The sequence below is a fragment of the Gopherus flavomarginatus genome, chromosome 17 (assembly GCF_025201925.1).
Source record: "Gopherus flavomarginatus isolate rGopFla2 chromosome 17, rGopFla2.mat.asm, whole genome shotgun sequence".
Classification (NCBI taxonomy): Eukaryota; Metazoa; Chordata; order Testudines; family Testudinidae; genus Gopherus; species Gopherus flavomarginatus.
In genome coordinates this window covers 18148869-18176847 of record NC_066633.1, presented here as the reverse complement: position 1 = coordinate 18176847, position 27979 = coordinate 18148869, and the positions used below count along the sequence as shown (strand labels likewise).

The 27979-nt window shown below is 49.2% G+C and overlaps 1 protein-coding gene across 5 annotated transcripts; it reads left to right on the top strand.

The window, feature by feature from the left end:
* The first annotated feature begins 326 nt into the window (after positions 1–326).
* On the top strand, positions 327–27330 carry SLC31A2 (solute carrier family 31 member 2). Of its 5 annotated transcripts, none has more exons than XM_050926438.1 (5): positions 503–597; positions 10808–11199; positions 19899–19965; positions 21256–21445; positions 26248–27330. In XM_050926438.1, exons 2-5 carry the CDS (start codon positions 11065–11067, stop codon positions 26414–26416), a joined length of 561 nt encoding a protein of 186 aa, XP_050782395.1. In that variant the 5' UTR covers positions 503–597; positions 10808–11064; the 3' UTR covers positions 26417–27330. The 5 variants fall into 5 exon arrangements, with proteins under 5 accessions (XP_050782394.1, XP_050782395.1, XP_050782398.1 ...); XM_050926439.1 differs by lacking the exon at positions 503–597 and adding an exon at positions 1747–1791; XM_050926437.1 differs by lacking the exon at positions 10808–11199 and having other exon boundaries at positions 327–597.
* Positions 27331–27979: the final 649 nt, after the last annotated feature.

Here is a 27979-nt window from a genome sequence, read left to right as displayed (position 1 = left end):
GAGATCAGGCAAAAGGCTTTTTGGAGGGATGGGGGTCCCAAAAAGAGAACTACATCTCCTAAAATCCCACAGTCCCACATGCTAGCGCCAAGTGGGTTACCCTGCCCTCCTCTGCCTTGTCAGTTTTGCCATCTGTAAAATGGGGGCAGGGATCCTTTGTAAAGTGCTGTGCGATCAATAGATGAACAGTATAACAGCTAGGTATTAGTTTCCCTCTTGAAAAAGAAAAAGATGTCATCAGAAAGTTGCAATAGCTCCAAGGGGGATTCAAAGTCTGATCACATTAATTAGATCTGTAATTAAAATAATTTTAAACTGCTGCTATAATGCAGAAGGGGCTGACAAAATAGTTCTCCCCCCATACAAAAATCTCCCATGAGTCCTTCCCCCTATGAAGCACTACAACTCCCACAATTCTGCGCAAGCCCTGTGATTTTATCTAGCTTGCAAGTGACCTATATTGAAACATACACCGCACCGCGAAGTATTGAGTTTCCAGAGGCGCAGCTATCATACTTCGGGATCACTTTACAAACTCCCTTCCTTTCCGGTTGTGTTGCACTGCAAAGGAGAAAGAAAGAAGCCAAGATGATGCAAGTAAGTACATTTCAGATTTGCTGGCTGATGGGGTTAGAAATCTGCCCGGACTATAAACTACAGGTTGGAGTCAGATGATACATACAAGCCGTGCTTTCCTTCAAATACAAACGATACATTGGTGGTAGGGTGACCAGACAGTCAGTGTAAAAAATCAGGACGGGTGGGGAGTAATAGGTGCCTATATAAGAAAAAGCCCCCAGAATTGGGACTGTCTCTATGAAATTGGGACATCTGGTCACCCTAATTGGTGGTATTTAATTCACAATCTGATTTGAAGTGATTGCCAGTGGAAAGGTTTATGTTTTGCCCAGAGAAGGCTCTGCTGCACTCTGCCCATTTATCCGGGGGCAGGGAAGCATGATGTTGACACAGTAACTTTATTAGAGACAGCACGAGGCAGTGTAACTGCTTCATTACTGGAAGGAATGTTTTCCCTCCACCCCCACCCCGTGGTTAAGGTTTCTGATTGGAGAAATGGCACATCTCAGCCAAACTGAACATATTCTCATTATGTGGAGGGCCACTTTAAGGTCAAAATCATCTTCTCAGTCCTACCCCTTCCTCTGCAGCAGCTCTAGTGCTTGGTTACAAGAAGTAATTACATTAAGACAGTGCTACAGAGACAAGTTGGATGCAAAGGATGGGGTACTTGGTAACTTCTACCCCCCACCAGCCCCGTTTTGTATCAGTGCGGTTTATTATCTCTGCTTGGGTCTATGACTTTATGAGCATGCAGCCTTTAGCATTGGTGCTTGCAACTCCCCACTGCTCTATCCTCTCCACATCACTTCGCTTCTGTCTGCCACTGTGCTTCTGCTGCCCTTTCCAGAAGGGGTGCTCGGCAGATTTAACCAGGGCTGACTGTACCCCCAAAATAACCCTTGACATAAAGAAATGAAGCAGCACTGTTTGCGAACCAGTGTCCTAGATAAAGGGGGAGGGTCAACTTTTTTTAGTTCAAGATAAATTGATATTTGGCCATTTTCCCAAAGATCATGTTGATTTTCTCAACGTAATTTTTCCAGTGAAAACTTTTTCCATTAACCATTTGTGGATTTCTCTCTCCTCCTCCTCCCTGCCCCACCACAGCTGCTTTTTTTCATAGGTTGGCTTAGGGCTGCCTTAGAGAGTTCTGCCAACACAGCTATGCCAGTCAGGGGTGCAAAGACGTGTGATCCCTAACCAGCATAGGTAAGCCAACCCCCCCCAACTATACTGACAGCTGTGCCCTTACTGACGTAGATGGTTTTGCTCACACAGGGTAGTTTTAGTGTAACAGAATCGTAGAATCGTGGTGCTGAAAGGGACCTCAAGAGATCATCTAGTCCAGCCTGCTGAACGCAGGCAGGACCAGGTCTACCTAGACCATTCCTGACAGCTGTTTGTCTCACCTGTTCTCGAAAATCTCCAATGACCTCCAACCTTCCTTGGAAGTCTGTGCCAGTGCTTAACTATCCTTATAGGTAGAAAATTTTACTATACTGGTGCAAAGCCCAGCTTTGTTAGTACATCTGTGTCCAAGACAGTATCCTGGTTGTCCTATACCAGTGAAGCAACGCTGGTGTACACCAGACAGCATTTTAGCAAATCATCTCCTTTCGGGGTAAGGAAACAGTGACAGAATCACTGAAGTTGGAGATAAGGACCTAAGCTAAGGTCATCTTACCCGTTCAGGATTGTTTCCTGCAGTCTACCGAGTGTCTAATCTATTTAGGAATGAGTCTTATGATGAGGTTTCTGCTACTTCCCATAGGAAAATGCTGCCTTTCTGAGTCACTCCAGTTTATAGATTTCCTTATTCTCTATTATTACCACACGTTGGTGAGCACTGTAATGACAGCCTGTCTCCTGCCCCGATCCAGAGTCCGTTGAAGTCAATGTAAAGACTCTCAGTAACACCAGTGGGGTTTGGATCCGGCCTCATGCGCCTAGTGTCTGCGGCAACGTCTACAGTACAAGTGCTACAGCAGTACAGCTGCAGCTATGTCACTATAGAATCATGGGACTGGAAGGGACCGCGAGAGGTCATCTAGTCCAGTCCCCTGCACTCATGGCAGGACTAAGTATTATCTAGACCATCCCTGACAGGTGTTTGTCCAACTTGCTCTTAAAAACAGGTGTTTGTCCAATGATGGAGATTCCACAACCTCCTTAGGCAATTTATTCCAGTGCTTAACCACCCTGACAGTTAGGAAGTTTTTCCTAATGTCCAACCTAAACCTCCCTTGCTGCAATTTAAGCCCATTGCTTCTAGTCCTATCCTCAAAGATTAAGAACAACAATTTTTCTCCTGTCCCCTCTCAGTCTTCTCTTTTCCAGACTAAACAAACCCAATTTTTTCAATTTTCCCTCAGAGGTCATATTTTCTAGACCTTTAATCATTTTTGTTGCTCTTCTCTGGACTTTCTCCAATTTTTCCACATCTTTCCTGAAATGTTGCACCCAGAACTGGACACAATACTCCAATTGAAGCCTAATCAGTGCGGAGTAGAGTGGAAGAATTACTTCTCATGTCTTGCTTACTGCACTCCTGCTAATACATCCTAGAATGATGTCTGCTTTTTTTGCAACCGCGTTACACTGTTGACTCATACTTAACCTGTGATCCACTATGACCCCAGATCCCTTTCCACAGGACTCCATCCTAGGCAGTCATTTCCCATTCTGTGTGTGTGCAACTGATTGTTCCTTCCCAAGTGGAGTCCTTTGCATTTGTCCATATTGAATTTCATCCTATTTACTTCAGCGTAGCATAGATGCTTCCTACAATGAGGGAAAAGGGTTTTTTCCCCATGGATGTAGTTAATCCACCTCCTGACCAGGGGTAACTACGTCAAAGAAAGAATTCTTCTGTTGCTCTAGTTGCATCTACACTGGGGGATAGGTCGTTTTTCACAGCCCTGAGTGACAGAGCTTAATCAATCTAAGTGCAGACCAGGCCTGGGCTGATATACTCCACAGGGTGCAACAGCAAACACAGTAATACTCCAAACCGCAATCTCTCAAATCCGTTGTGTAGTCACCAGCTATTTGTTTAACCCACAGGTGCAGGGTAACAAAAAGGACTCAAGCTTCTAGTACATGCATGCAAATTAGATAAGCAGTCATCATACATACAGTGGATATTTCACTGATATATTTAATGTCTGCTGTTTGGAGGGCTGTTCTGAATGCTACAGTTCAACATTATCGCAAAAAATGTAGTGAATTAAAATTTAACTTTTGTTAATTGGCTCATCAGATGTATTAGCTTCTTAAGGAGTGATTCGACTGTCAGATAATTTAATTCATAGACTTACCTAAGAGTCGAGCTAATACACAGTTGTGATCAGATACAGATATTTAAAAAGCAGAAATGAATGCAAGACTCCTAAATTCAGATCCAAAATCAAGACTGAACTTCCCCAAATGTCAGTAGGTATTTGGATCCAGAGTTCTGGTCTCAGGCTTCTGTCTTGTGAAATGAGATGCTTACTTACCATAGTCTAATGGGAGTTAGGCACCTAAATATCTTGAAGGAGCTCGGCCAGTATTGCTCAGTGACTCACCCCCTGTAACTAGTGAGGGTTTGGGGCTTTAGGATTACCTCCATGTAGCTGAAATCTCATGCAGTCCTTAGCAGCAGGTTATTAATCTAGCCCAATACCTCTTCTGCCATTACATTATGTTACAATAAGTTTTAACAATTGTACTTGCTCTTCTATAGCATTTTTCATCTATACATCTCACAGTGCTTCAAAAAAACAACAACAAAAAAGGACAGTATAGTCAGTCCCATTTTACAGATGGGGAAACCGAGGCACAGAGCAATGACATGATTTGTCCAAGATCACTCTGTTGGTCAGTGTTTAAACCAAGGTTAGGACCCAGGTCTTCTGACTCCCGGTCAAATGCCCTATCCGCTGGGGCACACTCCCTCACTGTTTTGAAATAGGACCAATGAGCTAAACGTAATTTGCTCCAAATCCTGTGTAACAACCTGACAGCCACATGAACATTTTGTTTTAAAAAAGTAATATTAATATCTTAATTAATCTTTTTAAAGTTCTTTGGGATCCTCAGGTGACAGGTGCCATGTAACTGCAAAGTATTATTATTTAAAAGCTTAAATCTCCCCCCAGTATCACATGTGCATTTTCCCTTAAGAGAATTGCAACACAGGAAAATCTGTCTCTCTAGTTCCTTTTTTGCCATGTGATTTGGCTCAAGGTTTTGGTTACAACTAACTTGTAAACAGAACTGACTTCCACAGCAGCGAGTGGGACACACTTGTGTGGGTGTGAGGGGTGGGAACGTCAGGCACCCTAACCCTGCTGTCTGGAACATTCAGAGGTGAATCAACCTGTTGGCACAGTGCAGCTTTGGAATCTTGGGTGCAGCCCCTCGGTCTGGTCTAGAGTAGAAAACGTGACCTGTGGAACTGAGATGTCTTCTTTTTAAACCGTTTCAACTGGGTTAGATCTTGCTTAAAACAGTTTAGCTTAAATTAGTGAGGCTTAAACCGATTGAAGTGTGTCTGCATTAGACTGGTGTATAAGTTGATTTAGCGACACAGGTGCAACTTTACCAAAGGCCCGGTCTACTCACTACAGGTTTGTCTTCATTACAAATTTAATCTGATTTACTGTTCAAATGTTGCCCCTAATTTGAGTCCTTCCTGTCCACACACACAAACTTTTAATTCAAATTAGCCTATACCCCCTGACAGGCTGGCTAAGGCTCAAATCTGCACAATTTATCAGCTGCTAACAGGACCACTCTGTAGTGCGGTCTCCATTCAACTGCCTCTGGACAGTCCTCCAACGCTTCCCCATAATTCCCCACCACGGGCCCCGAAAGGACAGGCCAGTTCTGCTACAAATCGCCTGGAAAGCTGGGCTCAGCTGACTGCTAGCACAAAGAACGTGAGGAAGTAGAGTACTAGTATAGATGCAGCAGCCAAGTATTGTTTTGCGACGTGGCCGCTCATTTGAGCTCAGCCAACCTGAGAGGAGTAACTTGCATGTAGATACCTCGACTTAACACTGCAGTGAAGACACGCCAGAGTTGCACTGGTTTAACTACGTGCAAACGTATGCATGGAGACTCTTAAAAAGATCTAATCCTGGCTTATAATGGTTTAGCTTGCACGTGTAAATTCCTAGGTTCCAGCTACTCCAATGCATCAAGTTTTAAACAGATACAAGTGTGCCCATGCAGGGGGTTGCACCGGTCTAAAACCGTTAACTGACTTAAGCTACCTGGGTGCAATCTGTGTGTGTAGAGAAGCCCTTGTATAACCTTGTAGTTATGGCTTCCACAATCCAACTAACGAAGCAACTTCCTTTACATAATGCCGGGTGTCAAATACCCGATCTATGTGCTGGATCCACCCCCAATGACTGCTTGTTGGGTCATGTCTGATTTTACACAGTAAGATCATGGGGCCAAGGACCGTGGGTTTTATATGTCTGCAGTGCTCACTTTGGGGTCCTGCATGGTCGATGCGCCTTGTGGTAGTCGGAGCACTTTGGCTGTGTTAGTGTCACCGTTATCTGCCTGCACTGATGCATGTAAAGGGTTAACTTCCTCTCTTGGAAGAGTCTTGCATCATTTAGCTCAGGGGTTCTCAAACTAGGGGTCAGGACCCCTCAGGGGTCACGAAGTCATTACATGGGGGGTTGCAAGCTGCCAACCTCCACCCCAAATCCCGCTTGCCTCCAGCATTTATAATGGTGTTAAATATTTTAAAAAGTGCTTTTTAATTTATAAGGGGGGGGGTCACACTCAGAGGCTTGCTATGTGAAAGGGGTCGCCAGTAAAAAAGTTTGAGACCCACTGATTTAGCTTTTCGCATGGTGACACCTGGGCCATGTCTACACTAGGGGTGCTATAGAGGCATAGCTACGGTGCCATAACCCCATAGTGCAGAAGCAGACTCCTACTACAGAAGGGGCTTTGCCATCGCTGTAAGAGCTCTATCTCCCTGAATGATGGTAGCTAGGTCAACAGAAGCATTTATGACAGATATGGCAATTTCCTGCAGTATCCTTGAAAAGCCTTATTGAATTAAATGCAAGTCTCTTTGGAGTTCCTTGCGTTACCAGTGCACGGTTTACGTACCATTGTGGACTTGTATGTAACTTCTCAGGCCTGGAGGGGTAGCATGTGGCCAGTGTAAATCCTGGCAAGTGTTAAGAGCATCCAATAACTATTTTAAACCATATGCCCGACCCTGAGGAACCTTTGGGACAAATGAAGTTGAGTGGGTTTCCTTGGGAAGAGGTGAATGCAAATTCCTTCCTCCAGCTCCAACCGTTTGAAGCTACGCCCTAAGCAGAAACCCATTGTCTGTTGATTATCTGTTCCCAGAATCTGAAGGTCAAAGCCTTGAGCTGCCTATGGGAGGTCCTCACAGATTCATGGGGTTGGTTGTCCTGAGCTAACAGCTGTTATGAACTTGTAACTACAATCCCCAGCAAGGGTCTTTTCTGAAGAACTCTATACCTGCCAGGCCCTTGTTGGAGCTGGGAGAGGGGGATGATCTCTGGTAAGATTATTGCCATGCATGTGGGTTCTTTTATTTTTTTCTCTGTAATGCTTTCACTTTGACAGTAAACATGCTTGCTTAGAAGGGGTTGTGTGGTAACTTATAACTGTGGGAAGTTACATTGTTTATAGCCTCTGAGGAGAAAGCAGAACAGGCCTGTGTAGGAAGTCTCGCTTGCTGGGGAATAACACAATGCACGCAGGGAACTATGCTGCCTGGAAAAACCCTAGTAAGATGGGAGAGAGTCACAGAGTTCAAGGCCAGAAGGGACCACCAGCTCATCCAGTCTGACCTCCTGTGTATCACAGCCACACTCTAATCCCAGCAACTGAAATTAGACCAAGGTATTACAGCCCAGGAGAGGTGATGGCTGAGGAGCCAGCAGCCTAGAGTGGGTGCTCTTGGAGGACCATGGAGGGGGAATACAGGTGCAGTTACCCCGAACTGTGACAGCGTTCTTCTGTCAAAGTAGCTGCGTCTAAACTGGGGGTTAGGTCTGTATAGCTACAGTAAGTGCCATAGTTTTAACTGTAGCCCAGGCCTAGGATTGGCTGTGAAAGGACCCAACAAAGCCCGTTGTGGGTCTGTGCAGTGACGTACAGTAGAACCTCCCCATTAGGAGCACCAGAGTTATGAACTGACCAGTCAACAACACGCCTCGTTTAGGACCAGAAGTGAACAATCCGGCAGCAGCAAAGACCCCAATAAACCAAATAAACACAAATTTGTACAGTGCTGTGTTGAACGTAAACTACTAAAAAAAAAATAAAGGGAAAGTTTAAAAAAAGATTAGACAAGTTAAGGAAACTGTTTCTGTGCTTGTTTGGTTTAAATTAAGATAGTTAAAAGCAGCATTTTTCTTCTGCATAATAAAGTTTCAGAGCTGTATTAAGTCACCGTGCAGTTGTAAACTTTTGAAAGAACAACCATAGTGTTTTGTTCTGAGTTACGAACAACCTCCATACCCAAGGTGTTCGTAATTCTGAAGTTCTGCTGTAGTGTGCAGATCATCTGCTGGCATCTGGCTCCCGGCCAGCCATTCATGATCACTTCGCCCTGTGTGAAATGGAGCGCGCTCTGTCTCTGGATGTGTAATTCCCAGTGTGGATACACAGACATGCACTGGTTGTGCTTGAGCTAGTCCTAAAAATAGTGGTGTGGCTATGACAGCATAGACGGTGGGGTGGCTCAGGCTAGCTAAACGAGTCAGTCTCCAGAGGGTCAGGCGGGATTGTCCTCGGGTGGCCTGAGCTATCACCCATGTCACCATGGCCACACTACTAGAGAGCGAGCGTGTCTCTGGTGACCCAAGCTGGGAATTACACCTCTCAATTCAGTGTAGACTTATCTTCTGACATAAAACTCTGGTGTGTGAATGGACTGGGGAGGGAGAACGCTGGCGTGTTGCCTCTTCGCAAGAATCTGTAGCCCATCTTTGTATCTTAGGCCTGGGTCTCCCAGGGGCGTGGAAAATCCAAACCCCAGCCAGATGGAGTTATACTGACCTAATCCCCGGTGTAGACAGCACGAGGTCAATGGATGAATTCTGCCATTCACCTCTCTACCACCGCTCAGGAAGGTGGACATGAGAAACCCTCCCATCACCTAGGTAGTGTCTATACCAGGCACTGCAGTGGCAGAGCTCTAGTGATTTAAGTATAGACATTCCCTTATACTGCACTCTACGGGCAGGTTTTTCCAGCTCCTGGGCAGACATATGGTACTTTTGGAACCCACCTCCATTGTCTCAACATACAGCACCTCGCACAACAGGGTCCCGGGCCATGACTGGGGCTCGCGTGCTCCTGCAATACAAATAAACAACATGTAACAACAGCTCTTTAGTGACGCTCCAAGGATTCCATGTTGTGGCACTAAGTACTTTAATACCAGATCATCTCCAGTTGCTGGACGCTCATTATGGGCCCACTAGGGAAGGCCCCTCCCCATTTCACAGAGAGGGTCCCTAGCTTGCTTACGGTCACACAGACAGTCAGAGATGTAGGTTGGCTCCTGATCCTGCCCCTTCACCCCAAGACCATCCTCCCCTTCTGACTCTCTGTGGAAGTAACAGCAGTGCTGAGGAGTAGCTGGTTTCAGCAAAGGAACGGTCTTCCTGCTGCTGACTCAGATAGTGACAGGACACAAAAGAAACCCAGTTCTTGGGTGCCCCATGGCTTCTTCACAACACCACAGCCACAATGATGGAACCATAAAGTAGCCTAAGTGCTCCTGAGAAATATATCCAATGCAGAGGGACATCCCAGGAGGCATATCTAGCTCTGTACCACACCCAGAGAAGCCCCAGTTTCAGGAGTATCAGCCGGGGGGGGAGGGGGTGGTGTCTTGGCAGGGGTGTTCCTAAACCTCAGGATTTGGGGATAGCTGGAACAGCTCATAGGGGTTTTCAGTAGCCTGGCTGCCAGTTATGGCATCCCTCTAACTTGGGCTGGGGGTAAACCACCCCCCAGAATCATTGCAGAGAAAATATGCCAGGGAGACTTGGCCCAGGAAGCATAGCTCTGTCCTTACATTGTGTAGCATTTCCTCTAGTGTTAGGGGTAGCCAGTTTCTCATCTTGCAACACATGGAAAGAAGAAGGCCAACCAGAAGACAAAATGCCATCTAATCTCCAGTTTAGGATTACAGCCATAGCCCTTCAGACAAAAACAGATGGCCCAGTAACCACCAGCAGGATTCGTGCATTTGAAGGTGGTAAATGTAATTACTGGACTGAGCACAGGACTAAAAGTCCAGGGATCTGGGTTCAAATCCTGGCTGAGACACCCTGGGCAAGACTCTGAATATTTCTGCGCTCACATTTTCCCATCTGAAAGGGGAAAACAACGCTACCGGCATAGTGAAGTGTTTGAGATTGATGGATTAAGGATGCCAAGTCCTAATATAGTCTCATTTCAACATTATTATTATAAATCTGCTGCCAACAAAAATTCAGAAGAATGAGCCAATTACAGGTGATAATATGCACTTCACGATGTACTGACTAAGCATATAATTAGATCCTGTTTACTGGATGAATACTACAGCCATTAGGCAATATTTCTAGCCCAAGCAGGTCCCTTCAGATGCATAATGGAGATTATTGTACAAAATGCATCATCTGCTCATGTCATTAACAAACTGCTGCTGTTGTATGTGGCTTATAATTAACAAAGCAAAGGCTAGGCCTTCACTGCAAAGAGAGGTGAAACGCATATCTCAATGTAAAACACTAATGGAGACCAGGCATAAGTGCTTTATAACCTCGGTGTAGCCAATGGAGGTCAACCCTGGGGGAGAAGGAGGTCTAAGGTTAACCCTGACTGGGTACGTCAAAGTAAAATCTGTCCCTTGTCTTCAGGGGCATCTGATTGAACAATTGTTTCTTTTTCCTTCAGCAAAGACAAAGCCAAAGGAACAAGAATCCAAGCGATTATGGCGCCATATACGTAGGCGGTTCAGTGCACCATGTGAAATATGTGCCCATCAACCTTAATCATGGTGCACTTGCAACATGATGAAAGCCGTTTACTGCAGGAAGCAGCATCGGTTTTGTAAAAATGGGCAATCAGATGAGACTGGCTGGGTCCAGAAAGAGAACCTTGGTTTAGAAATTGGTAGCATTGCCAGGTCTGAGTAACATGCAGGGACACCCAGCAGCCATGCGTTTATCTGTAGGCAGAAGAGAGAGATCTTACCGGAGTGGTTCCTGTGCTCTCTGAAGCCTTCCCTTCTTAGGAGGAAAGTCTCGTGCGTGGCTGGAGAAAAGTGCTCCATGTTCAGAGGAAGTGACTTTCTGGCTTGGACAAAGTGATTTGCACAAGGTCACACAGAGAGGGAAAGTGGCAGCTAGGAGAAAAGTCCAAGTCTTTGGCCTCGCAGTGCTGTGCTCTAACCACAAGGCTACAGGGCTAACGGCCTCAGGTGGCATCTGAATGGCCTGCAGCATGTCCCCCTTTTCAGGGCCTTCCAAAGTCCTCGCTCAGGAGCTCCCAGCACATTCTAGGTTGGAAGTCAGGCCACCACCTCACTCTGCTGCACCCGAGGAGCTGTCTGGACTAGGAAGAAAGGTGCTTTTTTTGAGCAGGGTTAAATCCTGCTGCAGCCTGCTAAATTCAAGCCAAGGGGGTTAAACTGCATTCATCGAAGTGGGGTTTTTCCATCAACTTAAACTAGCTTGATTGAGCCAGTTCTTTTGGGGAAAAAAATCCCTTTTCTCATAGTCTAAGTCTGTGCGTGTGGGCGAGAGGGGACAGGTATTATTGAAATCCACACACCATAGTGCATAATTGTGGAAAGCCCCTGTTTTAGTGCTAGAAGGTAAACAGAATGACACATTAACATAGAAACAAACCCCCATTTCCCAACACTTACGGTACCTAACCCCTGGCCGCGCTCCACTCCCTTCCCACAGTGAATGCAGCGCCACCAGCCTAGTGCTGTTTTTGGAGGTATCTGGCATAACTCTTAGTCTAGTGGATGTTTCCTAGCCCTACTGGTAAGTCACCATGGCCCTCCCACAGAGACAAGCACCTCACTGGAGAATCTCTCCTAAACTCGCAGTGCAAAGGGAAACACAGCGATGAGCAGGTCCAGACTAGAGCTTTAAATCGATTTTAAGAGCTCTAAATCGATTTAAAGCTGTAACCGTCCACACTACAGAGTGCATAAAATCGATTTTAAGGGTCCCTAAAATCGATTTTGGAACTCCATCTAAACGAGAGGAGTAACCCCAAAATCGATTTCTTAAAATCGATTTTATGATAGTGTGGACGGACATCGAAGTTAATGGCCTCCGGGACGTATCCCACAGTGCTCTAGTGGCCGCTCTACACAGGTAAAGGTACTCTTCTGCTGGCCAGGTAAACAGGAAAAGCCCCGGGAACTTTGAAATTCCATTTCCTGCTTGCACAGCGTGGTTTGCTCTCGCGTTCCCCGGACCCCCCTGCAAACAGCAGGGAAGGAGACCTGCTTGTTCGGGGAACGCAGAGCAAACCGGGGAAGGAGACCAGCTTCGCCGCGGTTTGCTCTCGCGTTCCCCGGACCCCCCTGCAAACAGCAGGGAAAGAGACCTGCTTGCTCGGGGTTCGGGGAACGCGAGAGCAAACCGGGGAAGGAGACCAGCTTCGCCGCGGTTTGCTCTCGCGTTCCCCGGACCACCCAGCAAACCGCAGGGAAGGAGACCTGCTTGTTCGGGGAACGCGAGAGCAAACCGGGAAAGGAGACCAGCTTCGCCGCGGTTTGCTCTCGCGTTCCCCGGACCACCCAGCAAACCGCAGGGAAGGAGACCTGCTTGTTCGGGGAACGCGAGAGCAAACCGGGAAAGGAGACCAGCTTCGCCGCGGTTTGCTCTCGCGTTCCCCGAACCACCCAGCAAACCGCAGGGAAGGAGACCTGCTTGCACGGAGGTTCGTGGAACGCGAGAGCAAACCGGGGAAGGAGACCAGCTTCGCCGCGGTTTGCTCTCGCGTTCCCCGAACCACCCAGCAAACCGCAGGGAAGGAGACCTGCTTGTTCGGGGAACGCAGAGCAAACCGGGAAAGGAGACCAGCTTCGCCGCGGTTTGCTCTCGCGTTCCCCGAACCACCCAGCGCAAACTGACTGTGTGCCGTTTACAGGAAGGGGGGGGGTGAAGCTGTACCCAGAACCACCCAGGACGGGGACTTTGATCCCATCATGCACTGGGCTAGTAACCCATAATTCCAAAGGGCAGGGACCCGTGCAGGAACTGTGGGTTAGGTACCCAGAGTGCAACGCTCAAGCAAAAGATGGACGCCACGGAAAATGGACGCTCAACATCGATGTAAGTACCTCTAGTGTGGATGCACAAAATCGATTTTATAAAACCTGCTTTATAAAATCGATTTTAAGCACATCGATTTTAGGCTGTAGTCTGGACGTGGGCTCTGAGCAGGGCTTCTCAAAGCCGGCTCGTCACTTGTTCAGGGAAATCTGCTGGCGGGCTGGGCCGGTTTGTTTACCTGCCGCACCCATGGGTTCGCCTGATCGCAGCTCCCACTGGCCGCGGTTTGCCGCTCCAGGCCAATGGGGGCTGTGGGAAGGTTGCAATCGGCCAAACCTGGGGACACGGCAGGTAAACCCGCCCGGCCCGGCCCGCCAGGGGCTTTCCCTGAACAAGTAGCAGGCCAGCTTTGAGAAGCACTAGCTTAGAGCACTTCACAATCCCAAAGGCAGGTCACTACACAGGCATTGACACTACTCTGCTCCACCGAGAAGTGAAACTGCCTTGACTCTCAGTGGCTGAGCAGCTGAGCTGATTGCCTGTAATCGGCTAGGTCTGGCCAGCTGCCTGAGACACATGGCACCCTTCTCACTGCCTGCCATTAGCTCTGCCTCTCCAAGGTAAAACTCAAGGTTGCTCCTTTTTGTCTGGCTAAACAACGGGCCCCTTGCTGAGTGTGCTGCAGTCATCATGAGCAAGGGCTCAGTTCAGGATCAGGCTCTACATGCTGATTGAGGCTGCGTTAAAAGTGAGAGAAACAAGTCAAATCATGCAGGCAAGTCATGTCACTACTCAGTGCCTCAGTTTCCCCATCTCTAAAAGGGGGATAACGATACTATCTTTGTAAGAAGGGGTGGGCAAACTATGGCCCATGGGCTGGATTCAGCCCACCAGCCATTTTAATCCAGCCCTCGAGCTCCCGCTGGGGAGTGGGGTCTGGGGCTTGCCCTGCTCTGGCGCACCAGTTGGGGAGCAGGATCGGGGACCACTCCACGCAGATCCTGGAAGCAGTGGCATGGCCCCACTCCAGCTCCTACATGTAGGGGCAGCCAGGGGCTCCATTCTGCATGCCACCCCTACAGCTCTCATTGGCCAGGAACCATGGCCAATGGGAGCTGTGGGGAAGGTGCCTGTGGACATGCAGCATGTAGAGCCGCCTGGCTGCGCCTCCGCATAGGAGCCGGAGAAGGGACATGCAACTGCTTCTGGGAACTCCTTGAGGTAAGCGCTGCCCAGAGCCTGCACCCTGAGCCTTCCCCTACACCCCAACCCCCTGCTCCAGCCCTGATCCCCTTCCCACCCTCCAAACCCCTCGGTCCCAGCCAGGAGCACCCTCCTGCACCCCAAACTCCTCATCTCCAGCCCCACATTCATGGCCCACCATACAATTTCTATTCCCAAATGTGACCGTCAGGCCAAAAAGTTTGCCCACCCCTGTTGTAAGAACTAGATAGGAGCCAGGACTCCTGGGTTCTATTCTTGATTTGCTGTGTAACCATAGTCAGGTTCCTTATCCTCTCTGTGCCTCAGTTTACTTATAAAATGCAGCCTCTACCTGCTCCCTCCCCTCCAAACAATCCTGTGAGGCTTTATGCATGGTTGCAAACAGCTATATAAGTGCAAGAATACATCATCCATCACCACTCACTACCTCAAACATACCAAGCACCTTGGGGCTGATTTTTGGAAGTGTTTGAGATCCACTGATTTCAGTGGGAGCTGTGAGTGCTCCTCATTCCCAAACCATCAATCCTTTTCCCCCTCCTGATTCTGTTCTGCCTGGGGTCGGTCTTTATGCAAGGCGGCTTCCCCTCTCAGAGGGTGGAGCTCAAACAAATAAGTGGAGCAAACTGAATTTGTCCTTTTGAAGTGAAGATCCAAGAAGCAAACCTGCTAAGAGCCCTTCAGTTTGGTTCCGCAAGGTCATGCAGGCCTGGTCTACACTACGCGTTTAAACTGATTTTAGCAGCATTAAACCAATTTAACGGCGCACTCGTCCACACTACGAGGCCCTTTATATCGATATAAAGGGCTCTTTAAATCGGTTTCTGTACTCCTCCCCAACGAGAGGAGTAGCGCTAAAATCGGTATTACCATATCGGATTAGGGTTAGTGTGGCCGCAAATCGATGGTATTGGCCTCCGGGCAGTATCCCACAGTGCACCACTGTGATCACTCTGGACAGCAATCTCAACTCGGATGCAGTGGCCAGGTAAACAGGAAAAGCCCCGCGAACTTTTGATGAATTACATTTCCTGTTTGCCCAGCGTGGAGCTCTGATCAGCACAGGTGGCGATGCAGTCCCAAATCCAAAAAGAGCTCCAGCATGGACTGTACGGGAGATACTGGATCTGATCGCTGTATAAGGAGACAAATCTGTTCTATCAGAGCTCCGTTACAGAAAACGAAATGCCAACGCGTTTTAAAAAAATCTCCAGGCTACACAGTGCTACGTGATAAGCATAATGGAAAGCCAAAGAATCAAGTGGATGCTCATGGAGGGAGGGAGGGGGTACTGAGGACTCCAGCTATCCCACAGTCCACAGCAGTCTCCAAAAACTATTTGCATTCTTGGCTGAGCTCCCAGTGCCTGTACGTTCAAACACATTGTCCGGCGTGGTTCAGGGAATAGCTCGTCAATTTACTCCCTCCCCCCACCACGTGAAAGAAAAGGGAATGCATTTGTTGACTTTTTTCAATGTCACCCTATGTCTACTGAATGCTGGTGGTAGATGCGATGCTGCAGCAGTGAAGAGCAGTATCCACTCTTCTCTCCTCCCCAGTGGGAGACAGTACAATATGACTGCTATCTGTCGTCACCATCAGCCCTTGAGTGCTCCTGGCTGGCCTCAGGTGAGGTCGGCTGGGGGTGCCTGGGTAAAAATAGGAATGATTCCTGCTCATTCCCAGTAGATGGTACAGAATGGCTGGTAACCGTCCTCATCATAGCAACTGGGGGCTGAGCTCCATCAGCCCCCTCCCTTTCATGTGTAAAGAAAAGATTCTGTACTGCCTGGACTATCATAGCAGCGGGATGCTGGGCTCTTCTCCCCCCCACCGCTTAATGTCCTGCCTGGACTGTCATAGCACCGGGAGGCTGCCTCCTCCTCATTTTATCTCACTAACAAGTCACTGTTTGTTATTCCTGCATTCTTTATAACTTCATGACACAAATCGGGGTGACACTGCCACGGTAGCCCAGGAAAGTTGGGGAGGAGGGAAGCAACAGGTGGGGTTGTTGCAGGGGCACACCCTGTGAATGGCATGCAGCTCATCATTTCTGCAGGATCTGACACGGAGCAGCTGTGCTCTCTGATACACTGCTTCTCTAGTACATTTGCCCCATATTCTAGGCAGGACTGACTATTTTTAGAAACCATAAAGGAGGGATTGACTCAGGGAATCATTCCCATTTTTGCCTTTGCGCCCCCGGCTGACCTCAGCCAGGGGCACCCATGATAGCAGCAGACAGTACAGAACGACAGATAACTGTCATCTTACTGCCAATTTACAATGGCAGTAGACAGTACAGAACAACTGATGACCGTCTCTACTATCATGCAAAAGCAAACGAATGCTGCTGTGTAGCGCTGCAGTAACACCTCTGTCAGCGGCATGCAGTAAACATATGGTGACAGTAAAAAAAAAGCTGAACAGGCTCCACGGTTGCCGTGCTATAGCGTCTGCCAGGGCAATCCAGGGAAAAAGGGCGCGAAATGATTGTCTGCCATTGTTTTCCCGGAGGAAGGAATGAGTGACGACATTTACCCAGAACCACCCGCGACAATGATTTTTGCCCCATCAGGCATTGGGATCTCAACCCAGAATTCCAAGGGGCGGGGGAGTCTGTGGGAACTATGGGATAGCTACGGAATAGCTACCCACAGTGCAACGCTCCGGAAATCGATGCTAGCCTCGGACCATGGACGCACACGGCCGAATTAATGTGCTTAGTGTGGCCGCGTGCACTCGACTTTATACAATCTGTTTTACAAAACCGGTTTATGTAAAATCGGGCTAATCCCATAGTGTAGACGTACTCGCAGTTCCAAGAGGATTACAGAAGTAAATCAATGATCTCTAATACTTCTGTGCCCAAGGAGGCTTTGGAGAAATGAAGGCAGAGCATGAGCTTGCTCGAGTTACTGTTGGCTCAGTCCTCGGAGGTTGCTTTTTGTTGTTAATGGAACCCTCTCCTCTATGTGATCACCTGGAAGAGCCTTTGCCAAAGCAGAGGGGCCTGCCATGAGATAAAGAGGTGGGGAATGGGAAGAGTGAGGGGCTGGAAGGAGCAGGACAGGGGGGGACTAATGGCTCAGGGGTGAGGAAATGGGAAACCGGAGCCATTCCCTGACTTGGCTCCAAGCAACAACACTCATTATCATTTGCTGGCTGGCTGAAACCTGTGGAGAAGAAGTGGTGGGAACAGATCAGATAGGTAGCCATAGCATACGACTCATCACCTATGACGCCCTCTGTCGGCAGTCTCAGAAAGAAGCCAAGAACCACCATCACCTCCAGAGGTGGCCTTTCCAGCCCAGAGTTGGGCTGCACTGGGGCGTGGCATGTGGGGAATTCTGTACCTAACTGGTTATGGGGCAGAAGAGGAGGATTTCAGTCCCTAGGCCGGCCACTCAGCCTTTTATTTATTTCAAATCAAACCTCTTGCACCAGCCCCCACCAGGCTGCAGACAATCTACCTTGAAAGTGGGTATAAGACAGTAAAAGCCAATTACAAGCCCCGTAGTGGTTGACCTGGTCACGAGGGCCGGGCCAGGCCATCAATGAGACACACTCATTCAAGAGATCTCCCAGAAAGGATCCTGTAGACCTTCAGCAGAATGTAAGGGAGGGCAGCTTTGGGTGGCATCCCTGGGAGTGGGCATGGGCAGTACAGCTGCTGCCCTCCTGCAGCAGGGAGTTCCTCCCTTTCAGTGCAGCTGCAGATGGGGCAATTCAGATTCCACAGGAGCACATCTGGCTCTTAGATACCGGCCCTGTGCAATCTCTAGGGCTCAGGCTGATTTAGGAGCCTAAGCCGGCTCCAGACCAAGATGCACAATGGGAATGATGCAGGAGGAGCTGGGTGTACCTCTCCACAACACTCCCATGCCCAGGCACCCCGGGTAACTGGAGGAAAGGGGGAGAATATGAAAACTAATTAACAGCTGGGTGAAAAACCTCCAGAACAACCTGGCCCATGAGAGACAGCACGTTCCAACAGATGAAATGTGACATACACACCGCAGCAGCTCCCGGCCTGTGCTGGACCCTTGCTACCTCCATGAGGAGCACACAGTAACTAGCCTGGATAGCGAGAACGTGTGCAGAGCTGGATGGAAAAGACTTCAAACAAATCACGTCCCACTCTTTTAACACGCACCTTGGAGGCCTACGACTTGAGTTGCTGGTCTCAGCCCAATTCATAATGGACAGGCGGCATCTGCATCACAAGCTACATGCTTGTGGGCATCCTCGCTGCCAGGCCAAGGGCTGGACGTGCTGTGGAGGCTGAGCAGTACCTCCTGTCTTAAGGGGAAGGATGGCCTCGTGGTTAGGACTTGGGAGACCTAGACTCAATTCCCTGTTCTCCTACCAACTTCCTATGTGACCTTGGACATGTCACTTAGTCTCTGATCCCCATCTGCAAAATGGGGATAACGGCACCTCACCTGGATAAAGACTGGGAGGCACTCAGATGCCATGATAATGGGGGTCATGTAAGTACCTGATATCTAGACAGACCCTTAACAGTGGCCCCTTCTGTCACAGTCCAGGGAAACTGCACCTGTGTTCCCCCTCCGTGGTCCAGCAAGAGTACCCACTCTTAGGCTCCCAGGTCCTAGCCCTCACCTCTCGGTCAGAAACCTGCATCTCGCTGCCTCCTGACCAGGCTGCATAGCTCCCTGCATTCGCTGTGAGTTCCCCAGCAAGTCAGACTGCCTAAGCAGGCCTGCTTTGCTTTCTCCTCAGTGGCTATAAACAATGTCCTTGGCTACAGCTATACGTTACCACACTGCCCTGTGCAAGCAAGCACAGTTATTCTTCAAGTGAAAGCATTACAGAGAAAACACATTAAAATGATAAAAGAACTTACACGCCTGCTAATAAGCTTACCAGCGAGCCCCACTTCCCCCCCCCCCAACTCCAGCATGGGCTCTGGAGCCCTTCAGACTCCACTAGGCGGGTTTTCTGTGGTCACAAATTCATAACAGCTTTTGCTCAGAACACGAACCCCGCCTGAAACTGTTGGGTATGTCCTCGGCACTGCTCAGCTGTGCCTCCGCTGCCACTACCCACGCTGCCCACTTTGTTTACACTGTTATTCATACTTCTGCTTGCTTGATGAGAGCAAGCGTGAGCATGTGTACGCGAGCAGGGGACTCACCTCCCAGCTCATAGTATAGACCAGGAGGAGGTAATCCACCCGACAGCAGTTCAAAAGCTTGGTTCTGGAGTCGGGCATCTGCATTCCCCTCCCTCCAGATATTTCCTAGGAAATCCACTTTGTTCAACCTGACAGTGCCTCCTTGTCTGGCCCAATGTGTAAAGTAGCCTTTTGAAGCTCATAACGCTTCCCAGCAGGTTTACATTAGCCATGTTTGCCCCCCTAGAGAAATTATGGCCAATAACACATCCACTTTGCATTTGTAATGCAATGGGCTCCAAAGCTATTTAAACTTAATTCAGTCAGATCTCTCAAAGTAGTGCCGGAACTTGCCATGTCTGTCTACCTTTACTCACTCCGTGTATTGGCCGTGCTCCTCCCATTCTGTCACTACACAGAGACTCTCTGGCCTCTCAACCTGGCAACTTTTATCAATGCTAACCTCACTTGCAGAAATGTTTTTATTGTCATTTATAAAAGGCGCTGGGGAGCCATCTATGAGAGGATGTAATTAACAATCATGGGTCTCTCTCTGCAGCTGGAAATCTAGCACCGGCTGGTAAGAGATGAGGCTGCTGTGTCTACATTCCACCCCAGTCCAGCTCCTAACTTTTGCCTTTACTTTGCTTCTCCTCCAGATGTATTTCTACTTCTCCGACAAGGTGGTACTTTTGTTTGACTTCTGGAATGTCCGCACCCCTGCAGGTAAGAACAGAATCTGTGGATTATTCCCACCCCTGAGCGATAGAAATTAGACCCAAGTAATTTGTGCAGTAGACAGCCACAGGGAGCAGCTGATTATGGGTGGTTATCAGCTATGTAGTTTGTTCATGTTTCCTCTAGCAGAGGCCATAATCTGTGCTGAGTAGGTGATAAATAGAGGAGGGAATAAGGGCTGCTATTCAGCGTACTCATTGTTTTCGCTGTAGTGACAGACACCAAGTCAAGGGCTGGGAGAACAAGAACTTGCATGCACAGAAAAACTCCAACAGAGAATGTGTTCTCCAGCATTCTACACAAACCCACTGCCTGCTCCCAGCCCCACTCCTGATCTCCGGAGGTCCCTTCCTGTCCCCTGTAATAGCCCTGATCTCTCCGTGTGGAATTCACCGAATACCCCAAACCGTCACTATTACAAACCACTGAAAGATTGTCCCCGCTATTGCTCAGGAGGGATTGACACATTTGATGGGCACAAATTACAACAGCTGGCAGTCTCTGCTCCAGAGTGGGCCAAGACTGGGACAGCGAGGGAGGAGACAAATGAGGATGTAGAGCAGTTATTTATCACATGCCTGCCTTATCCATTATACCATGTACACAAGCACTACATTTATGCATAAAACAAAGCCATCTGAGATTAAGCTGCAAAGAGGCCTAGCAGAAGACTAAGAGTGTTTAGACTCAGCCTCTAAATCTCCCGTAGCACGAGAAGAGTATTGGTTTGGTCACAGATTGGGGTGAGACTTGGGGGAAGATGCCTTTGCACAGTCTCATGAGGAGTTATCAGTGAATCACACACCGGCCTGCTGCCACTCCAGCAATGCTAAGGTGCAGGAAGAGGGTGACATTATGACATGGAAAGTGGGCAGTTCTGCCAGAGGGCTCAAGAAGAATTTTGTACCTCATGTCCTTAACTTGAAAGAGGTTGTGGCCCCATCTGGGATGAGCAGAGCAGCAGAGATGGGGAAGACCCATTGGGGTGGGTAGAGGCAGATGTCACTACAAGCACCACTGCCCCTTTGCTGCTGGATCGGAGCTTTGCAGCCTGATGGGGTGGGGATGAAGAGTGGAATAAGGGTGGGGGAAAGGCAGATGCTGAGGATCAGCTACTGTATTTGGTCAGGAAACTTCCTTAGAAGGAGGGACTTCTGGCTCCTCCCTCTAAAACTTACTGTTCAGAGTCCCATGAAACGCTGCTTCGTGGCAAGTTAAGCGGTGCTTCCTGGCTCTCTTGCTGGTTCCAGGCCAATCTGAATGGTGTTTGCCTTGCAGGGATGGTGCTCTCGGTGCTGGTGGTTCTGCTATTAGCAATGTTGTACGAAGCCATCAAGATCAGCAAAAGCAAACTCCTTCGCCAGACGATACTGGCCATCCCCACCACCCTCAGTCAGGAGTCACTCAGGGAGCTGGAGACAGGGTCTGTCAACTCAAACCTGGGTCAGCAAAACACCACCTCAAAAAGGTAACGCAGTTCCCCGTCTGAGGCTTTCGCTATCCCGTGCTGCACAAAGGAGGCCCAAGGGACGCTAGCAAAGGGCTTTAAGCATCATTTGCGGTGTGGTCCCATCATAGGGTTGCCAACCCGCCCGGATTGTCCTGGAGTCCCCAGGAATTCAAGATTACTCTTTAATTAAAGAGTATGTCATGTGATGAAATCCCCAGGAATATGTCCAACCAAAATTGGCAACCCTTGCCCATCGGAACTGCCATGTGTCATAAACAGATAGCTAAGGGTTAATGTTCTTTTACCTGGAAAGGAGTAACCTGAAACACCTGACCAGAGGACCAATCAGGAAACAAGACTTTTTCAAATCTGGGTGGAGGGAAGTTTGTGTGTGAGTTCTTTCTTTTTGTCTTCTGCCTGTACTCTCTCTCGGCGATGAGAGGATTTCTGTCTCCTGCTTTCTAATCTTCTGTTTCCCAGTTGTAACTACAGAAAGGACAGTGGTTTATATGTTTTTTTTTTCTTGTCATAACCTATTCCCAGATTTGGACCTTAGCGTCCAGAATATGGGGGTTAGCATGAAAACCTCCAAGCTTAGTTACCAGCTTGAACCTGGTAAAGCTGCCACCACCCAAAAAATTAGAGTGTTTTGGGGCACTCTGGTCCCCCCAACAACCTTCCCTGAGGACCCCAAGACCCAAATTCCTTGAGTCTCACAACAAAGGGGAATAAACCATTTCCCTTCCCCCCTCCAGGTGTTCCCTCCCTGGGTTCCTGGAGAGATATACAGAAGCAAGCTCCATGAATCTAAACAGAGGGACTCCACCCTCCCTATTTCCAGTCCTGGAAAACAGAAGTACCGAGAGCTAATCTCTCTTCCCCCCTCACCCAGAGGGAATGCAAAGTCAGGCTAGTAAATCTAACACACAGAGATTTTCTTTTCCCCCTGACTTCTTCCTCCCACCAATTCCCTGGTGAGCACAGACTCAATTCCCTGGAGTTCCCCACTAAAGAAAAACTCCAACAGGTCTTAAAAAGAAAGAAAAATACATAAAAATGGTCTCTCTGTATTAAGGTGACAAATACAGGGTCAATTGCTTAAAAGAAATATGAATAAACAGCCTTATTCAAAAAGAATACAATTCAAAACACTCCAGCAACTACACACATGTAAATAAAAAAAAAACATATAAACCACTGTCCTTTCTGTACTTACAACCGGGAAACAGAAGATTAGAAAGCAGGAGACAGAAATCCTCTCATCGCCGAGAGAGGGTACAGGCAGAAGACAAAAAGAAAGGACTCAGACACAAACTTCCCTCCACCTAGATTTGAAAAAGTCTTGTTTCCTGATTGGTCCTCTGGTCAGGTGTTTCAGGTTACTCCTTTCCAGGTAAAAGAACATTAACCCTTAGCTATCTGTTTATGACACCATGCTAGACCCAGGGTCTGTTCAGACTAGCGGCCTGTCTCTGACAGTGGCCTGAGACAGCTGCTTCAGAGGAAGGTGTAAGAGACCCTGCAGTAGTTCCCAGGGAACCTTCTTCCTCATGCTTAAGTGCTCGCATCTGAAGAGCGCAGGGGACATACGCGCCGACTTCTCCTCTTTCCCATGGGTGCTGGACCCCCCTTCTGCCCCAGGCCCTGCCTCTTCCCACCCCTTCCCCAACGTCCCTGCCTCAACTCCGCCCCCACCCTGATAATATTCAAACCCTTTCCCCACATCTCTGCCCTGGCCCCGCCTCTTCCCCACCTTCTCCCCTGAGCGCACTGCATTCCTGTTCCTCTCCCCCCCGCTCTCCCGGAGTGTGCTAACCCTGCCAAACAGCTGTTTGGCGGTGGCCGGGCGGGAAGCACTGGGAGTCGGTGCCTATGGCTGGGGGGGCGAGGTGAAGATGAACAGTGCAATACACAGGGAGAGGAGGGTGCCTGCCAGTTAGACTGGGTCAGGGGAAGCCGCGAAGGTGAGGAGGGAGAGGTTCCAGCCACCGTCAATTCAACACTCTGCGGGTGTTCAGAGCCTTCTACAGGCAATCCTAACCCCACTGACTGCTTTCCCCATTCCCCCCACTGCCTGGGGACAGCCTGGCCCCTCAGACAGGGAGCAGCTAGATTGCTCCAGCAGGATTTGCAGCTCTGACCCCATCTCTGGCGTCTCCCATGTCCTGCCCCCTAAGCCAGGAAGGGGTTGAAGTTGCTGGCACTGCTCCTCCTCCTTCCCCAGAGCTCTGCTCCTGGTCAGTGAGACACAGGTCAGGGGAGATGAGGATCCCAGAATCCCCAAACCCCTCTCAGTAGGTGGCTACTACCCAACCATGCCTCCTCCACTAAGTGCGCCTGCCCTCATGTCCACCCCGTACTGCCTCAGCTCCTTCTCCCCCACCCCTATGGGCTGCTGCCCCCTCCCTCCTGCACCTAACTCAGGTCTCAGCTCCCTCATCTTCAAAATCAAGAGGGACCACTGCCCCTAGGCCCACTGGGAGCGGCAGGGTTGCTGGGAGGCAGCGACACTGGCGGGGGGTGGGAAAGGGCTGTGTGACAGGGAAACTGTCGTTACCCAGGGAGCTGGCACTGCCCCAGGCAGCAGGGCTGCAGCCGAAGGAGTTCAGGCTGTATACATATTAGCGCTGTTTGGAATTGTCCCAGAGGAACAGTTTGCCATTGGAAAAATGCTGATTCAACAGAAAATTATCGAACCATTTCTTTTCATCTTGGCTGCAGCGACGTGTTTAAATTATAAAATTGGAATATAAAACGTCGAGCCGATCGAGTGAGAACAAATGGTCATTTTGATTTTTCTTCATTGAAGTTTTGGAATTCCCAGGCCAGGGGGAGATTTAAAATTTTTGTTCCGATTCGGAACAGTTTTCCCCCCAAACGTTTGGAATTTGCCATGGGACAGGAATTCTGGGTTCTGACCAGCTCTGATTTTTATACAAGTTGTTTGCAGATTTGTTAACTGGAACGTACTGGTTTTTCTGAGTTCAGATGGTGGCAGGTGCTGCAGGTTTTCTGTACCCTGTAAACCATCACAACTGTAGCCGTTAAAACAGAACCAATTAATCCCATCCGATCTCATCTTCCCTCAGGCACTACCTGTATCATGAGCTAAGCCATCCCAATTACGCTGTTTTTTTCTGGCCAGCCACATTTCTCTAGCAAGGTTCCTTTGGCAAACAGTCGGAGGAAATACGCTGAACGCCTGCCCTCCCTGTATTTGCAGGAGCCCTCGTCAGCGGGTCCCATGTGATCGGGGTTAACTAGCATGAAAGGCTTAATCTCAGATGGAGTCTCATTCGCAGGTGCAGGATTGACCCCACTGAGGCTGGGAACGAATCACTGGACATAATGGGAATGCTAAGGGCTTTCCCCCCTTCAACAGCTCCACTGCAGCCGGGAATGGGGATCTGTTATGGTCACACAGGCCTAGCCCACGTGATCACTTTCTGCTTTGGCAGTGGTGGGATAGTGGAGCTTGGGCCTTTGACACAGAAAACCCATTCAAAGGAAGAAGATGGGAGGTTGCCTACAAAGATACACATACTGACTGCTGTTCTGACCCTCCTTCATTAGAAGGCCATGTCCGTTAAGCATCCAGTTTCTATGCTCAGTTAAGGCCAGTTTCACTATTTTCCTGCAGCTGGAAAGAGCTTTTCACAGCACCAGACTTAAAACATGAAGTGCAACTAACTAAAAAGAGCATCTTTGGCTCACGCTGGGACGAGGTGGTAACCATAGCAGGTGACAAGGTAGAGAATTCCACCAAGGTAGAACCCTGGGGGCTAAAAGCTCCGTGTGCCTAAGTGAGCCATGCATGGAAAGGGTTAAGAAATCAAAGGCAGGTTTTAGCCCATATGTGCAGAAACCAAAATGCAGAAAAGGCAACGCTTACTTCAGAGCTTACTGCCGTCCCCTGATTGTGCAAAGGAACAGGAAGCCAACCTGCATAAAATGCAGGGAACAAACAACGCAAGGGGAACTCGCTTCACTTTGAAGAGCATGCTGCCCTGCCTTGCGTGTCCTGTTCCACGTGGCGCAAAGTTTCATATCCAAACCAGCAGGAGAGGAGGACGCAAGCTAGTGTAAAGGATGGGGGCTGGGAGGGGTTGCAGAGCGGTGTCATTTTAGTGCTATAGCCCACATAGCTTTGGCAGCCTGCTGAGATCACTGCCTATCATGCTGCTGAAGATTGTCCCATTGTTTCCTTGTGCTTTCCCATCTGTCTGGATCCACCTGTCGCTTCTTGTCTTACACCGTAAGCTGTTTGGGTCTGTGTTTGTACTGCACCTAGCACAATGGGGTCCCGATCCAGGAGTGGGGCTACCGTGATACAGCTCATTAATAGCCAATCAGAACACCTCAGTGGCTCAGCACAGCGTCGACGGCCTGCGTACACGTACCCGAGCCAGCGTGAATCGTGCCAGCTCAGGTACGGGAGGGAGTCGTAATGCTGCAGTAGCAGGCACTTCAGTGTGGAGCATACACACCTGGCTGGAACCCTGCGTGATCACGCCGGGGCTAGGTCATGGTGCAGCTGCGTGAGCTGGGTAGCTTGGGTGCTGGCAGATTACATGAACTGCAGTCAGCATGGACAGACCCTTCGGCAGCACAGTGCCCTCAGCAAACATAAATTAACCCCACTTAATTTTCTACCCCCATTGCGCTACCAGGGCTCCTAGCCATGAGCTCTCACACCTCTTTGGCCGGTACCGCCCTCCCCTCCTGGAGCACATCAGACACACTTGGAAGCCTGGGGGGATGTTGCTAACTAGCAATGCTTGTTCGCGCCATAGTTAACTCTGCTTTTCTTTTCCGGAAAGGTGGTTTCTTTACCACATCAGCCAGAGCCTGCTCCACGTGGCCCAGGTGGTGATCGGTTACCTGGTGATGCTGGTGGTGATGTCCTACAACACTTGGATCTTCCTGGGGGTGATCGTGGGTTCCACCTTGGGTTACTACCTGGCTTACCCGGTGTTCACCTCGAGATAGCGGTGGCCTGCTGCACGCCAGGGCGCTGCAGAACAGAAGAGGGCAACATCTGCAATGGGAGGAGGACTAAGGAGGCTCCACTAGAGAAACAGCTTGTGCAAGGCTTGGCCAGGAGCTGGCGGAAGATAATCCCCACGCAATGGGGGACTCCCCCCACCCTGCGGGGATTGAGTTTCTTCCTTTTAAACCTAGCGTGGGCTCCACTTCTATACAATTATCCATTGGCAAGCTCACTTTTGGGCCCATCCTGGCCCAGCAGGGCACGACCCCGCAAAGCGCTTAACTGGGCCACGTGGTGCGAACTGGGCTGATGAGCAGCTCAGCCTTACAGCTGCCGCCTCCAATGACTTTGAACCCACCCTCAGTTCTCACTGAGGAAGCCCAGGAGCCTTTCCCTGCTGACTGGAGGAGCAAGGGGGCTTGGGCCGTGGGCACTGCCACCCTCGCCTGGGGACTGACAGAGCAGGCGGATGTGTTACAGGCTACGTCCGTCAGCGGGTGCTGGAGGGATGGGAATGCCAGGGGATAGAGTGGGGTTATTTTACCTTCCCTCACGGGTTGTTCATGTTCCTGGCTGGCCCCCCTAAAGGCTCTGTTCCCCTCTCCCTGCTGCTTGTGGGCAGGAGGAAGCTAACCTTCAATGGGCACATGCTGGTCTCTGACCCTAAGGGGACACTCCAACAGAGCAAAGCCGTACGTCAGCTCCCTGTCTCAGCACCCTCTGGGTGGACAGGGCTTGACCACCCTCCTGCTGCTGGAGCATAAGGGAGTCAGGCAGTTGGTTTAACCGCCTTGCGCGTGCAGTGGTTGCTTTAGAAACCAGGATGCACCAGGGGCCTGGTGTGTCTCACAGGATCCTGCTGTAGTTCATGCCAAGAGAAGGGCCAGTTTTAATAAAGCTAATTGCTTGACTACTTGTGTGTGTGTGTGCACCTGATTGTGGTACCAGGCTGAGAGAAGCAGCTGGCCTCTCATAAGGCTGAAAGATAATGTGTAAATAGATGGTGCTGATCAAAAATTAGGCTCCCCAATGGCCAGCTGTTCCCCAGTGGCAAGGGACTGCTCAGAAAGCTGCAAGGGATGCAATCGAGCAAACAAAGATTTCAACATTTTTAGTATAAATTAATTTCTAAAGGAAAAGTCATTCATTTTGAAAACACTGAAAGGGATTTTTTGACAACGGCTCAGCTCTCTGCACATCAGGCACAAGCCATCTCGGCCCTGCACAGCCCAGAGTTGTACATGCACAAAAAAATAAATTATTCTGTTGAAGGTTTAACAGTTAGAAACTTGAGTCCTTAATTCACCAGCCTCGTCCTTCCAGTGAGGGGACTATATGCTGACGGGGAGACTTTATGAACAAGAAAACAATACCACCTAGCCCTTAGATACCACTTTTTTCTCAATAGATCTTAAAGTGCTGTACCAAGGTCAGTAGCACTGTCCCCATTCTACAGATAGAGAAACTGAGGCACAGAGCAGGGATGGTTGACCAGCAGGCTAGTAGCTGAATCAGGACTAGAACCTAAGTCTGTCGAATCCCAGTGCAGTGTGCTAAGTGAT

What these genes read in the sequence shown, in the direction of transcription:
- SLC31A2 (XM_050926437.1), top strand. Translation starts at nt 376, where the DNA reads ATGAGTCCTTCCCCCTATGAAGCACTACAACTCCCACAATTCTGCGCA. An exon ending in AAGAAGCCAAGATGATGCAA is followed by an intron (nt 598 to 19,898) that starts GTAAGTACATTT and finishes CTTCTCCTCCAG; the next exon opens with ATGTATTTCTACTTCTCCGA. An exon ending in GAATGTCCGCACCCCTGCAG is followed by an intron (nt 19,966 to 21,255) that starts GTAAGAACAGAA and finishes TTTGCCTTGCAG; the next exon opens with GGATGGTGCTCTCGGTGCTG.